Source organism: Dama dama, chromosome 12 (assembly GCF_033118175.1).
Source record: "Dama dama isolate Ldn47 chromosome 12, ASM3311817v1, whole genome shotgun sequence".
Lineage (NCBI taxonomy): Eukaryota > Metazoa > Chordata > Mammalia > Artiodactyla > Cervidae > Dama > Dama dama.
Window position 1 is genome coordinate 78,832,601 of NC_083692.1, and position 16,542 is coordinate 78,849,142.

The 16,542-nt window shown below is 40.1% G+C and overlaps 2 gene segments (V, D, J or C); both read left to right on the forward strand.

Moving 5' to 3' along the window:
* Nucleotides 1-691, forward strand: LOC133067080 (T cell receptor delta variable 1-like). The segment is given in 2 exon segments: nucleotides 1-49; nucleotides 267-691. Coding segments are annotated over 2 exon segments (474 nt in total).
* Nucleotides 692-9,868: 9,177 nt separating this feature from the next.
* On the forward strand, nucleotides 9,869-10,971 carry LOC133066546 (T cell receptor alpha variable 22-like). The segment is given in 2 exon segments: nucleotides 9,869-9,964; nucleotides 10,181-10,971. Coding segments are annotated over 2 exon segments (486 nt in total).
* The last annotated feature ends 5,571 nt before the right edge of the window (nucleotides 10,972-16,542 follow it).

The window sequence follows — 16,542 nt, forward strand, 5'->3', positions numbered from 1 at the left end:
ATGCCGCTCTCCAGTCTACTCTGGGTGTTCCTGGCCTTCACCTTCTCTGGTAGGGATGCTCTCAAACATGGGTGCGAACGTTCAGGGTGAAAGGACTGCACACAGGCATGTGTGATTCACTGGGGCTTGGGGAGGAAAGGAGGATTGGAGAAAAGCAAGCATCTTATGATTTCAGTTTGGTTTGTAAATATATGGGTCCAAAATTAGTGTAATTTCTACATTATTTTGTTCACTATTTCAACTCTGTTTTCTTATTTTTCCCACAGGATCTGGTGTGGCCCAGAAAGTTACTCAAGACCAGCCAGACATAACCAGTCAAGTGGGGCAGTCAGTCACTCTGAACTGTCAGTATGAAGTAAGTTGGTACATGATCTCCTACTCCATTTTGTGGTACAAGCAGCTTCCCAGTGGACAGATGACTTACCTTATTCGTCAGTATTCAGAAAATGGGAATGCGAGGGACGGCCACTACTCTATAAACTTCCGGAAAGCAGATAACTCCATTAGCCTCACCATTTCAGCCTTACAGCTGGAAGATACTGCAAAGTTCTTCTGTGCTCTCCGTCAATTCACAGTGGTTGAAGTAATGGGAAAAGCTGAACAAAAATCCCAGAGCTTAGTAAGAGAGAGCCTCCCTGCTGCAGGACTCCAGCTAAAATACACACCTGCAGATCCCAGCAAGAAATGGTAATCGTGTGGTTGCTTCATCTGTGGTCTGGATCATAGGATTTAATTCTAAATAAAAGCTTCTTCCTTGCTATTTGGTGTCCAGAGTAATTTTCTACTGTTAACATTCTCCTCTTGAATTTTTGACTTTAACTCAATCATACAGAATATGTGTAAAGTTGTCTAAACTTGCTCCATAAATAATTAAAAGTGACAGTTTCACTAAAATACACTCACATCACAAATCTGGGTATAGTTACTTGGAATCATCATAAAAATAATTTCCTTAGTCCTTTGTTCTTGGTCTTGTGTCACTGAAGGTACAATCAAAGAAGCAGAACCACCAGTGGTGTGGAATAAGAAGTTAGTTATAAAGATTAGAACTCAGGTAATTGCTAGATCTGGTGGAAGAGTGTGTGCAAAACTGTTATCTTGGTATCTGATGTTGAGACTGAACTCATTGTTTGTCAGCTAGAGTAATATTTGTAGAAGAAAGTTGTATATAGACCAAGGCATGGACAAACTATGACTCAAAAGGACAAACTAGAACCATGAGGTGAATGGAAACAACAAAGGCACACTAAAATTTGTCTGTCTCTCCTCCTTCAGTCTCACAGTAGTGGGTGACCTTAGGAGAAGTGGGTGTCATTTGGCATCATGCTACATGCATATTTGACCCAAAACAGAGAAGATGAGGAGGAGGTTTGGTGGGAAGTGAAGGAGTTGTGAGTCAACAACAAGTTGAGCTATCAGATCAGCAGCAAGATGAGTGAGCAACCATAGTCCCTGGAGCCCTGTACCAACCCCCCAAACAGAAAAACTATGGCTACTTCATCACAACCACCTTGCAATTGTTACACAAATTTCTTTTGTGGCGAACCCCAACCAAGAACAATACAGGAAGCACTTTCTGGGAAAGATATTTCCAGTTAGTTAAGATAGTACCAAGCTGCTACAGAACCCTGTTTGTTAACCTGGCATCCATCTGTACTCTTTTAACAACTTTTGAATAAAGAAAGCAAAACTATGCTTCTTGCTAATGTTGTTGTTGTTCAGTCACTAAGTCGTGTCTGACTCTTTGTGACCCCATGGACTGCAGCCTGCCAGGCTCCTCTATCCTCCACCATCTCCCAGAGTTTGTTCAAATTCCTGTCCCTTGATTTGGTAATGCTATCTAACCATCTCATCCTCTGCCGCCCCCTTCTCCTTTTGTGTTCAATCTTTCCCAACATCAGGGTCTTTCCCAATGAGTGGCTCTTCTCATCAAGTGGCCAAATTACTGGAGTTTCAGCTTCAGCATTAGTCCTTCCAATGAATATTCAGGGTTGATTTCCTTTAGGATTGACTGGTTGGATCTCCTTGCAGTCCAAGAGACTCTCAAGAGTCTTTTCCAACACCATGGTTCTTGTTAATATAATGCAGTAATTCCTCCTTCAACCCCAAAGATTCTAACCTCATCCTGCAAAGATTATAGCAAATTCATTTACCCATTTGGGGGTGAAGTTATTTTCTTTTCTAGCTAAGCCACATTCTCCCATTGAATCCTTTATCTTCACTACTGAGCTATAATAAGATATAAGATTGATTTATATTAGCATATCTTATGTTACTACTACAGGCAGGCAAATAGGAGAGGGGAGTTAAAACTGGTTAATGTAATACATAAATATATTTATATCAAATGAAAAACAAATTCACATAAGTATTATTGTTCTCATTCCTGCAAATGACCACATGATTATAGCTGGTATTTATAACTACCTCTTCTATTACCCATCCCGTAACCTCTTTGTTCATAGTAAGCATTTCCGCTCACTGCTATACTTGATTTCCTATAAAACAACCTCCTTATTCAGAAGCAATGCTATGAGGAAAGTCATAAATTTGAATAAGGAATTCTGCAAGTCCACCACTCTGGTTTTGGCAGAAGATTGCAACTTTCACCGCAACGCATTGAAGGCAAATTCAAAAGTCTATTAAGTGGAAACAATCTTGCCAAAACCCATGGAAATTTTCCATATTGTATTCTAGGAAACATCATTAAGAATGATACTTAACTTCACATCAGAAGCAATAGAAGCCACCAAGGTAAAATATTTTTAAAGTGCTTAGAGAGAAAAAACAAACAAAACTTTCAAGGTAATATCTTATGAATATGAAAATGTATTTTTAAATTGTTTGTTATACATCACTACTAAGAGTTTTGAAAGTGGGTGCACAGACTGATAAACTATATTTGCAATATGTATGTTTGAAAAAGTCTCAGATGAAGATTATGTTGAACAGAATATGTTAAAAGTTCATCAAATCAATAAGAAAACAGAAAATGAGAATGACAAAATCTTGGAGAGCCAACTGAGAAATGTGATATCCCATAGCAAATAAATATATGAAAACTTAATGAAGATAAAACCTTATCTGAGGGTTCCATCTGGGTCCTTTCAGTATTCTGAGTGTGTCAATGTGGCTAGGAGAATATGACCCCAGGGAATAGGGAAAAATAATGACTGTCTCCAGGAAAATAAGTGATTAAGTGAATTTCCTAGACGCTTCCATCATTGAACCGATGTGGAGTAAAGAACAAACAGTAATAGGTCTCAGACCTGGACATTGAAGGAGATGTAGGCTTTACTAGAACAAAGAAAGTTGGTATTTATTGAGCTTACTCTTTGTCAGCCACTGTGGTTTGCATTTCCAATTCATTGTCCAATTTAAATATAAAAATCCTGTGAGGTAAGTTTCATTATTCCCATTTTTTTTTTTTAATCTATGTGAAATGAGCCAAAACTCTCCTAACTGTGAAAAGCATCTCCAGCATTTATTGTCAGCCAGAGTGTATCATTTGAGGGGGCTCCTTAGCAGCAAGATTTGGACTATGGAGAAGCACTTGACCCCAGAACATAGTGGCTCAAAGTCTTAGTGGTGGTGACATTACTGGTTTAAACTGGAAGCTAAAGGGAACTAGGAAAGAAAATGCCAAACCATAGATTCAATTGCCCCAGGATCAGTAGATGAGGAAATCATCCACTAACCAGTTAACAGTGCTGGATGCTTTAGTAAGTTTCTTGTGTAATAGTGTGCTGGGAAAAACAAGAGCTACAAAGAGATTTTATTCCTTTAACACCCTAAGCTTGTCTCCCCATCAAGACCTGTGCCCCTTGTCTTTGCCTTCTCTGCTGTGATGCTTGGTTGTTGTTTAGTCACAAATTTCTATCTGACTCATCCTCAGTGATAGTCACCTACACACTAGGCCATCAGTGAATTCCAGCCTTTTGAGTCCTGGCTGCCTGGACTACTTGCTTGGTGTCTGTCCTGTGATAAACACTGAATTTTGCTTCACTGCAATCCACATGAGCAAGTGGACCCAGGAAGGTTATGTATATCTATCTATGTATCTATCTATACACACACACACACACACACACACACACACACATATACATATATACATATATATACCTCAACTAGTAAAGAATCCACCTACAATGCAGAGGACACAGGAGACTCGGGTTCAATCTCTGAGTCAGGAAGATCCCCTGGAGGAGGAAATGCAACCCACTCTAGTATTCTTGCCTACAATATCCTGTGGATATAGGAACCTGGCAGGCTACAGTCCATGGGGTCCCAAAAATGACTTTGTGACTAAACAACTATGTGTGTATATATACTAAGTTGCTTCATTCTTGTCTGACTCTTTGTGACCATATGGACTAGAGGATACCAGGCTCTTCTGTCCATGGGATTTCCCGGGTAAGAATACTGGAGTGGGTTGCCATCTCCTTCTCTAGGGTATCTTCCTGACCCGAGAATAGCACTCGCATCTTCTACATTCCAGGTGGATTGTTTACCACTGAGGCGCCTGGGAAACCCAATATATATACGTGTGTGTGTGTGTGTGTGTAGTGCAAAAGACAAAAGTATTTCTAGAGTTCACACTATTCCAACTCTAAAATAAAAGTCTAAGTTGGACTCTTTTTGATTTTTTTATCTAGATGTCAACATTTCTACCTTGCAAGCCTCTTCAGGCAATATTTATTTAATTTACCTAGTGGTCAATTGGTTTGGCCTCTATTTCAAATAATTATGCTGGCTTTACAGCTCTTGCAGTTCAATTCCAGAAAAATAAATGACCCAATCAAAAAATGGGCCAAAGAACTAAACAGACATTTCTCCAAAGAAGACATACAGATGGCTAACAAACACATGAAAATATGCTCAACATCACTCATTATCAGAGAAATGCAAATCAAAACCACAACGAGGTACCATTACACGCCAGTCAGGATGGCTGCTATCCAAAAGTCTACAAGCAATAAATGCTGGACAGGGTGTGGAGAAAAGGGAACCCTGTTACACATTTGGTGGGAATGCAAACTAGTACAGCCACTCTGGAGAACAATGTGGAGATTCCTTAAAAAACAGGAAATAGAACTGTCATATGACCCAGCAATCCCACTTCTGGGCATACACACCGAGGAAACGAGATCTGAAAGAGACGCGTGTACCCCAGTGTTCATCGCAGCACTGTTTATAATAGCCAGGACATGGAAGCAACCTAGATGCTCATCAGCAGATGAATGGATAAGAAAGCTGTGGTACATATACACAATGGAATATTACTCAGCCATTAAAAAGAATTCATTTGAATCATTTCTAATGAGATGGATGAAACTGGAGCCCATTATACAGAGTGAAGTAAGCCAGAAAGATAAACTCCAATACAGTATACCAACATATATATATGGAATTTAAAAAGATGGTAATGATAACCCAATATGCAAGACAGAAAAAGAGACACAGATGTACAGAACAGACTTTTGGTCTGTGGGAGAAGGCGAGGGTGGGATGTTCTGAGAGAACAGCATTGAAACAAGTATACTATCAAGGGTGAAACAGATCACCAGCCCAGGTTGGATGCATGAGACAAGTGCTCAGGGCTGGTGCACTGGGAGGACCCAGAGGGATAGGATGGGGAGGGAGGCGGGAGGGGGGATCAGGTTGGGGAATACATGTAAACCCATGGCTGATCCATGTCAATGTATGGCAATAACCACTACAATATTGTAAAGTAATTAGCCTCCAACTAGTAAAAACAAATGAAAAAAAAAAAATTATGCTGGTTTTAGATTTCAGGATTCTGCCTTATTCATTGAAGGAATGCTCCATTCTGTTGGAGACACATACTTCCTGGTTTAGACAAAGTCCCTCCAATATGTGGGTAAATTTACCAAGGAATTAGTAGTCTCATCAGAAATAAGCTCATAGCAAATGAGCTTTTTGAATGTCCTTTTTTGAGCTTTTCTTGTCCTCAGAATCTTATCCTCAAGCGGTCTGATTGCTGCAAGTTCACTGATTGCTATGATCTGGAGGGGGAAAAAAAGGAAATTGATTTGTAGTGACTTCTGTGTGTTAGAGCTTCCCAGGTGGCGCTAGTGGTAAAGAACTCACCTGCCAGTGCTGGAAACATACGAAATGGGGGTTCAATCCCTGGGTCAGGAAGATCTCCTGGAGGAGGGCATGGCAACCCACTGCAGCATTCTTGCCCCGAGAATCCCACGGACAGTAGAGCCTGGTCGGTTACAGTTCCTGGGGTTGCAAAGAGTCGGACAAAACTAAGCGACTTTCACTACACTACACCACTGTTTATCTAGCATTCCCTGCCCAACCATCTATTCATACTTCTAAATAGGAGACCTTAATCAGTCTTTTCAGATAGTCCTTTATTAACTGTAGCTGCATCTCTTTTCTTGGGAATTTAGTCAGAATTTGGCCATTGAGACGCCTTCCAATCCTGTTTCACTTTTCATAACACAATTTAAGTTTGAGTAAGTGGAAGGCCCTGCTCAGACTTTTAGCACCTACCCCATACTGTTTAGGTGAGACAGAATGAGGTTGTTAGATAGCATCCCTGACTCGATGGATGTGGATTTGAGCAAACTCCGGGACATAGTGAAGGACAGAGGACACTCGTGTGCCTCAGTCCACGGGTCACAAAGAGTCGAACGTGACTTAGTGACTGAACAACAACCATGCCGTTTCCTTTGCTTATTTTAGTTGTTCACTGGAAGGAAGATTTTGTAGTCAGGCACCTCTAGATTCTAATATTTGAGAATGTGAAGAATGAACACTCTGTAGAGAAATCAGTTTCTGTGACTGACACTGTCTTTCTGAATAGGAGTGAGCAGCCTCTTGACTGTGGAACAGCGTCCTGCCTTGCTGTGGTTCAGGAAGGAGAGAGCGCCAATTTCATCTGCAGTTCCCCTTCTAGGTCTTTCTATGCTTCACACGGGAAGAGATGAGAACCTGCAAAGGGCCCCAGGAACCTGTTTGTAGTGAGTGTAAATGGGGATGAAAAGAAGCAAGGACGAGTGAGAGTCACTCTGAACACTTAGGAGGGTGACAGCTCCATGTACATTGGAGGATCCCATTGGAAAAGATCCTGATGCTGAGAAAAATTGAGGGCAGGAGGAGAAGATTGTGGCAAAGGATGAGATAGTTGGATGGCATCTCTGACTCAATGAACACATGAGTGAAAGTTGCACATGTCCTAGTTTTTTGCAACCCCACAGACTATACAGTCCATGGAATTCTCCAGGCCAGAACACTGAAGTGAGTAGTCTTTCCCTTCTCCAGGGAATCTTCCCAACCCAGAGATCAAACCCAGGTCTCCCGAACTGCAGGCGGATTCTTTACCAGCTGAGCCACCAGGGAAGCCCAAGGATACTGGAGTGGGTGGCCTATCCCTTCTCTAGCAGATCTTCCCAACCCAGGAATCCATGTGGGTCTTCTGCATTGTGGGTGGATTCTTTACCAGCTGAACTACCAGGGAACATGAGTTTGAGCATATTGGGAGATAACGAAGGACAGGGAAGCCTGGCATGCTGTTGTCCATGACGTCGCAAAGAGTCAGACACAACTTAGTGACTGAACAACAACAACAGCAATTTAATATGAAAACCCCAGAAAACACTCTTATCAGCTTAGAATGGGAAGAAATTTAAGCCTAGGGAGGAACAGGGAGGAAATGGGGGCACAAAAGACCCAATAGGAAATTTGCTCCAACATTGACCTCCAGGGAATGAGGTTGCATTAACTGGAAATGTCACCTCTAATAAAAGCTCCATTTCACTTCTATGAGCTTCTGTACCTCACAGCACACTGAGGTGCACATTTGAACAGGCTCAACACCAGGAGCAGTGATTATCAAGGAAGCATCTCTTACTGATAGTCACTAGAACTTGCTTGCATTGGGATCCTTTGAATCGCAGATTTCCTTGTAATAGGACTCAGCACACTCTGGCACATTCCTTCCTTCTCCTCTGGGGAGATCTTCCACAATATGGCTCTCAGCTTCCTTCCTCTATAGCCATATTCTCTACCACCCTTCTCCTGTTGGGAATGTTCTTCATAGGGAATCAGTAACATTATATTCCATGCTCCTGCTTCCATAGAACAAACAGAGTTCTGGTTGAAATCTGAATAGAGACACTGTCTCATTACAGGTAGGTCTGTCCTGGTCTCACTGATTCAGCATTGCTGTTGCAGAAAGAACTGGAGCCCAGTCAGTGACCCGCCTGACAGCCACATCACTGGCTCTCAGGGGCCCCCTGAAGTGGAGATGCAACTATTCCTCCCTCCAGTGAACTTCCCTATCTCTTCTTGTATGTCCAGAGAAGAGAGTAGGAAGAAAAAAGGTTTGCTTTATCTAGAGGTTGCCTGTAACAGGCATTCTAGGTTAAACACATTTTCATGCAAAGTTCCAAGTGACCAGCTCAGATTGCCCCTCTCCTCTTTTCTAATTCAACTTCTCTAATACCCACTGTGTGCCCAATAATAATTATTGATTCTAATCAATTTTATTTTTGTACACCATTTTCCACAGTTCCTTTAGTAAACATTTGCCGTAATCTCGAACTGTTCATCTGATCCTCGTGCCTGCAGATCACTTCAATTTTACCTCAGTGAAAATATACAGGTCCTCATCTTCCGTCCTTTGTACCTCAAAATCCATATACACAGAATCATTATTATTCGTACAGTCAGAGAAAAAGCAAAGACTTGCCTTTCATATGTTTTAAAAACCCTTATTTTTCTCTTAAAATAACCTACTAGAGGCAAAAAACAGAACACAAATAACAGTAGTTAACAGTTAAAATGTATTTTGTGTAAAATAGATAACTAATGGGAAGTTGCAATATAACAGGGAGCCCACACTGGTGCTCTGTGAGGAACTAGAGCATTGGAGGGAGGCTCAAGAGGGAGGGGAGAGACATACATGTGTGTGTATATATATATATATATATATATATATATATATATATATACACACACACACATACATACATATATAAAATACTGACTGATTCACTTTGTTTTACAGCAGAAATTGACCCAACAATGTAAAGCAATTATCTCTAATTTAAAAAAATAATAAAATTTATTTAAACATGAAATTTTATTTAAAATTTATTTTTAAATTATATGTTTTTAAATAAATTTATTATCTTAATTGGAGGATAATTAGTCTGCAATATTGTGGTGGTTTTTGCTGTACTTCAACATGAATGAGTTTTAACAAAAATAAACATAAAACTAGTAGTTTTAATAAAAATAAAGCTATTTACAATTCTACTTTCAATGCTCATTGAGTGACAAAAAATAATATCACTGTTTATGTAGGTTCAGTCTAAAATAAATATATATATATATTAAAAGTAAACCTATTTAATATTGCAAAATGTTCCAGGCAAGACTACTATGAATACTGTGTTGATGCATGAGCACCCTTCAGAATCACAGGTGAGTGCATAAGAAATGCCAAAGGGAAAAGAAAAAAAAAAAAAAAGGCTCCTGAGAACTTCTGGGAAATAAAATTTCATTTTGCAAGAATCTCCTGCATCCATGCCAGCTAGATAATTAACGTTTGTTTTCTCTTCCCTAAAATCCTCCACAAATTCAAATCAGAGTCTGCCTTCTTTGCAATGTTGTTAGAAAATGACCCTAAAGTCCTAAAATCATGACCTTTCTATTTCTCACTCTCCTCACTCCTCTCTAGTCCATTCTGAATTGGTTGAGGTGGGAGGGCGGGGCTTCCTGTCATAAAGTGAGGGCCTGAGCAGGACTTGTTGGGTGAGCTGATTGGCTGCAGGAGCAGGAACATTTCCACAGCAGCTAATGACACTCCCTCCCTCAGGGTTTAGTGAAGTATCTGACAGTGAAAATGTCTCAGTAAGAAGAGGAAGCATTATGAAGAGGCTAGCAGGCACTGTGCTGGGGCTTTTGTTTGCCCAGGTTTGCTGTGAGTTGGGGCTGCCTCCCAGGGGCATCTGAAGGATTGAGCAGCTGCTGTATTGTTAAGGGAGAGAGAGGAGCTGACAAGTCCTGCAGACTTTCTATCCTTCTCATCATCTATGGGATCGGGGAAGGAGCGGGTGGGGGGGTGGTGGAGGCACTTTCAGGGTTTTGTAGGAGTTATGGTGACCCTCGCCTGTGACAGTTTCTCTTTCCTCATCAGGTGTGCGAGGAGTGGATGTGGAGCAGAGTCCCCCAGCCCTGAGTCTCCAGGAGGGAGCCAGCTACACGCTTCGGTGTAATTTTTCCACTTCCTCACAGAGTGTGAACTGGTATCTTCAGAACCCTGGGGGCCGCCTCATCTACCTGTTTTACATTCTTTCAGGGACAAAGCAGGAAGGAAGATTAAAGGCCACCACAGTCCCTAGAGAACGCCGCAGCTCGCTGCACATTTCCTCTTCGCGGACCACAGACGCGGGCACTTACTTCTGTGCTGCGCAGCGCGGTGCTCCCCGGGCACCTGCAGCCTCTACAGGAACCCTCCCGGGGCTCAGCCCCTCCTCCAGCCTCAGTCACACCGTGGGCCCCACAGGGCATTTGCGGTGCTTAGTATTCCTTACGGACATTGGTATAGGTATAACCACAAACGCTTTTTAGCCCAACAGATTTGTGTTGGTCTTTTCCCTTCGCAGTCTATCTCCTTCTGCACTAGAACCTCTAACTTGTAACTAAAAATGTAGCTGATAAGAGGACAGAATTAAAATAAATATTTCCCACAGTATGCTGGACTCCAAAACAGTAAACATTGAGAGCAACTAAAAGAAGAGAGAACTCTCTCCAGTAAGGATATTATCCAGCTTGGTTGGGTGTCTCAAGAATGTTCAGATCTGTCTCACTGTGATGTATCCCAACAGGCAAATGCAAGCACTGGTATCCCATCCTATCAGTGCAGCAAAGTGAACAGAAAATATTTGCTCAGTGTTTAATATGACTTTGACCACTTACAAAGTATTTCTTATAGTTCTGGATGCAAAATATCTAAAATCAGTTCCGCTGTCTATAGCCAAGGTCTTGGCAGGGTTGATTCCTTCCAGATTCTCTGAGGAAGAATCTGTTTCCTTTCCTTTTGTGGCTTCTTTAGGCCACCTGGATCCATGGCTCAAGACCCCTTCTTGAATCACTCCAAATCTTACTTCCACCACCATGGCTCCCTCCTCTCCTGGAGTCAAATATCTTTCTGACTCTGTCCTATAAGGTATAAAATTTAAAGCACAGAAATCTCAATTAAATAGAGCTGGCAGAAGAGGGGGAGTTCTCCCGACCTGTAGACATCACAGAGGGCAAAAGGAAGACGAAAGAAGCCTCTTCTTCCCTGGTCAGTACGCCATCAATAGAAAGTCAAGGGTACTTTGTTTACTATAACCCTCCTAATTTCCTTGTGTTTTCTATAAAAGCATTTCCTTTCCTTGTCCAGTGGGGACTTACATGTGGCTCCTCATGGTTGTAGATCTGGAACTTCAGTCCTTTTGCGATATCAATACACTCATCTTTTCTGGAGAAATATTTGGCAGTCTGTCATTTGTTCCCTGTACCTGTGATTTTGTTTTTGTTCTGTTGTATTTGTTCCTTTGTTTTGATTCATTTTTATATATCACATATAAGTAAAAAACAGTATTTGTCTTTCTCTGTCTGACTTATTTCCTTAAGTATAATACACTCCATATCTATCTATGTTGCTCCATTTGGCAATTGCATTCTTTTTTTATATTTGATTAACGTTCCATTGTGTGGTGTGTGTGTGTATGAGTGAGTGTATATAGATAGATAGTTAGATGAAAGATCGATATTTTCTCTAACCATTCATCTATAAACGAACACTTAGCTTGGTTCCAGATCTTGGTTACTGTAAAAATGCTGCTATAAACATTGGGGTGCAGATACAATTTGGAAGAGTTTTGTTTTCTTTGAACAAATACCTGGGAGTGAAATTGCTGGGTCATATGGTAGTTGTATTTTTAGTGTTTTGAGAAGAACCTCCATAATGTTTTCCATAGTGGCTCCTCCAATTTCCAACCCAACGGCAGTGCAGGGGTTTCCTTTCCTCTGCATCCTCACCACACTTGTTATTTCTATTCTTTTGATAATAGTCATTCTGATAGATGTGAGGTGACACCTCATTTTGACATAGATTTGCTCTTTTTCTGAATATTAGAGACTTTGGACATCTTTTCATGTACCTATTGGTTATCCCTTTGGAAAAATGGCTATTCAGGTCCTATGCCCAGTTTTTAATCAGACTGTGTTTCTGTTATTGAGGTATATAATGTCTTTGTGTATTTTGGATATTGGTCCCTCATTGCAAATATCTACTCCCCGTCACTAATTTGCCTTTTATTTTTGTTGATGGTTTCTTTGCTGTGCTTTAGATTTTAGTTTGATTCAGTTCAGTTCAGTTCAGTCACTCAGTCGTGCCCGACTCTTTGCGACCCCATGAATTGCAGCACTCCAGGCCTCCCTCTCCATCACCAACTCCCAGAATTCACCCAAACTCATGTGCATCGAGTCGGTGATGCCATCCAGCCATCTCATCCTCTGTCGTCCCCTTCTCCTGCTCCCAATCCCTCCCAGCATCAGGGTCTTTTCCAATGAGTCAACTCTTTGCATGAGGTGGCCAAAGTATTGGAGTTTCAGCCTCAGCATCAGTCCTTTCAAAGAAGACCCAGGACTGGTCTCCTTTAGGATGGACTGGTTGGATCTCCTTGCAGTCCAAGGAACTCTCAAGAGTCTTCTCCAACACCACAGTTCAAAAGCATCAACTCTTCGGCGCTCAGCTTTCTTCACAGTCCAGCTCTCACATCCATAGATGACCACTAGAAAAACCATAGCCTTGACCAGACAGACTTTTGTTGGCAAAGTAATGTCTCTGCTTTTTAATATGCTATCTAGGTTGGTCATAACTTTCCTCTCAAGGAGGAAGCATCTTTTAATTTCATGGCTGTAATCACCATCTGCAGTGATTTTGGAGCCCCCCAAAATAAAGTCTGACACTGTTTCCCCATCTATTTGCCATGAAGTGATGGGACCAGATGCCATGATCTTAGTTTTCTGAATGTTAATTTATGTTAGTTTGATTAGGTCCCATTTATTTATTTTTCCTTTTGATGCCCTTGCCTTTGAGACAGAAAAAAAAAAAAAGTTGCAAAGAGAAGTGTCAATTAGTATACTGCCTGTATTTTCTTTTTCAAGTTTTAATAGTTTCAGGTCTTACATCTTGGTCTTTAATCCATTTGGAGTTTATATTTTATATGTTGTGAGAAAATGTTGTAGTTTTAGTCTTTTCCTTTTAGGTGTTCAGTATGGTCAACACCACTTACTGAAGAAACTGTCTTTTCCCCACTTCAAGAAGCTATATAAAATCATTCAGAGTAATATCTCTACATGGCCACAGAGGGGCAACACCACTTCAGAGACAATTAACTTTTGTCCCACATACACAGATTCTTCAACTAGCCAGAAATGATCCTTTAAATATCTATTAAATTTTTATCTCCACCTTTGCTTCAATTTACATCTCTGAATCTTATATGTATGTAGGTAGATACCTAAATAGTATCTGTGTATATTTCAGTCTAACAGTTTTAAAAATATGGCTTTGAAAATTAATATTTCTTTAAACAGCATGTTTTATCCTTTGACATTAAGGCCATATTAGTTTCTCTAATATAAATTTATAAGGTTTTCACCCAGATATATCCCAGACTCCAACCCCAGAATTCCCTTACCCCATTCTTTACTAAGAAATCTAGTGGTGGTGTAAGTTCCAGTTCAAGCAGCTCCTCCATCAGAACTACTCTCTGACTGAGTCCAGAAGTGAGTCCATTATCATTTTCTTGGGTCCATCATATAGAAACACATTTTTCTTTAGTAGCTTTTATCTGAGTGTACTTGTATTGGGAGTGGGTTGACTGAAGATTGCTACTTCTGTTTCTTTCTTGAATGAGACCCAAGGATGAACGTTTTAGGCACTAGTAAATATATATTGACATGCATGGATGAATGAATAAACAAAAAATAAAACACACCAAAAATTAAACAAACAATAAAAAATCCCCTTAGAGAGCTGGAGTAGATGGGATTAGATTGAGGAGTAGGAAAGTTTATTATTGTCTCTTGTTAAACTGTGTTGATATTTTTCTTTGATAGTGTCTGAGATGACCTCAAATACAGAGACCACAAACTCTTAAAAGAAAATGAGCCCCTTAATTTCTGTTTCTATACCCTGCTGTGTTGACCTCTAAAGCCAAATTGGTTCTTCACATTTTTGTATTTTACCTGTGAGAATAAGGTGTAACTCAGTATGAGAACTATCGAAAATATTTCATTACTGAATGATCATGGTCCCATATCTTCTGAATTCTGCAGCATTTTCCTAGCTAATCTTATCAACTTAGAGATGAAAGATTCTCCAGAACAAATTATTCCAGTGCTTCTCAATTTATTTTCTCCATGCTTATTCTTGGAGACATTTTATTTGCCTGATTTATATTTTATAAAAAGTATAAATTGAAATTGATCTAATTATATTTTATTAATTCTTAGGGTCATGTAAAGTGCAGAAACCCCAAAAGATGGTGTTAAAATGTAAATTCCATCAGGGCAAAAGGACTATGTATCTTTATGTTCTGCTCCATAAGCTTTGCTCGTAATGATATATTATGCCCCTTGTGTATCCTCAATAGACTTCAGTATTTGTAATAAAAAAGAAATGCCCCTACATACTAATCTTGTGACTTCATGGGAGTCCCTCTCTTACCCACTGTAAAATAGCGCTAGTCCTATTAAAACATCAAACTGTCCTGATACATGATTTTTAACCTTGTAGGAGGGGTAAGGAAAAGGAAGAAGGGGATAGTGTGAGAGAAATTCTCACCTGCACTTTATCCTTGTAAGGGGGTCATTTCAGATTCCCAATGAATTTAATTTTCAATGATTCTCATTCAGCACAGAATGAGAAATACTACTTTTGAGCAAGAGGTTTAAGAGAATGCACTTGTGAGAGGGTGGGGCCTACTGAAAGAATAAAAGCAGGTGTGAACTTAAAGTCAGAGTGCTAGCTGGCTGAGAAGTGCAGAAGAGGAACTTGAGTTGCCACTGAGCATTGGTGCCAGAAACACTGGACAAGATCCTGGGAGCATCACTTACGATTCTCTGGCTTCAATTGGGCTGTGAGTTGTGGAGTAGAAAACCTAGGATATCTCAATAATTAGGGGGACTGGGAAAACTGGGTTACAAACAAGTTCACGCAGATAGAAACTTTAAGAAATAAACATATGTCTGTGGAACTGATGGCTTTTTATCTCTTTAAGTGGGGGTGAGTGGCCAACAGGAGGAAAAAACTGTCCAAGTGCAGGTGAAACAGAGCCCTTAATCTTTGACAGTCCAGGAAGGAGAGATTTCCATTCTGAACTGTAGTTATGAGAATCGTTTTTTTTACTACTTCCTGTGGTACTGGCAATACCCTTGTAAAGGCCCTGCATTCTTGATAGCCATACCTTCAGTTGTGAATGAAATGGAAGAGGAAAGATTTTCAGGGAAGTTTTCCTCAATAAGAGTTCCAGACAGCTCTCATTGCACATCACAACTGCCTTGCCTGGAGACTCATCCACCTACTTCTGTGCAGCAAGCGCACAGTGCTCCCCAGGCACCTGCAGCCTGTGCCAAACCTACAGCCAAGGCTCCAGTCATACCCTCCTGTGTAGATGAAATGCACACTCAGACACATACAATTTGTTTGTGCATAAAAAGTCTTAATATATTGAAGAAAACTGACTTTATACAGAATTTATTTTTTGACCAAAATGGAAATTATATGGATCAAGTGCAAAGAGATGTCTCTAGACTCCCAAATATTTGATACATATTTAAATCTTATAGCTTTAAAACAAACCTAAGTTAAAAAAAAAAACAATTACAATGGATGCTAGAAGATATTTTGAAAGTAAATGTTGGGAGAGCACACTATATAAATATGTATGATGTTGAGCATCTTTTCATGTGTTTGTTAGCCATCTGTATGTCTTCTTTGGAGAAATGTCTGTTTAGTTCTTTGGCCCATTTTTTGATTGGGTCATTTATTTTTCTGGAATTGAGCTGCAGGAGTTGCTTGTATATTTTTGAGATTAGTCCTTTGTCTGTTGCTTCATTTGCTATTATTTTCTCCCATTCTGAGGGCTGTCTTTTCACCTTGCTTATAATTTCCTTTGTTGTACAAAAGCTTTCCAGTTTCATTAGGTCCCATTTGTTTATTTTTGCTTTTCTTTCCAATATTCTGGGAGGTGGGTCATAGAGGATCCTGCTGTGATTTATGTCGGAGAGGGTTTTGCCTATGTTCTCCTCTAGGAGTTTTATAGTTTCTGGTCTTACATTTAGATCTTTAATCCATTTTGAGTTTATTTTTGTGTATGGTGTTAGAAAGTGTTCTAGTTTCATTCTTTTACAAGTGGTTGACCAGTTTTCCCAGCACCACTTGTTAAAGAGGTTGTCTTTTTTCTATTATATATCCTTGCCTCCTTTGTCGAAGATAAG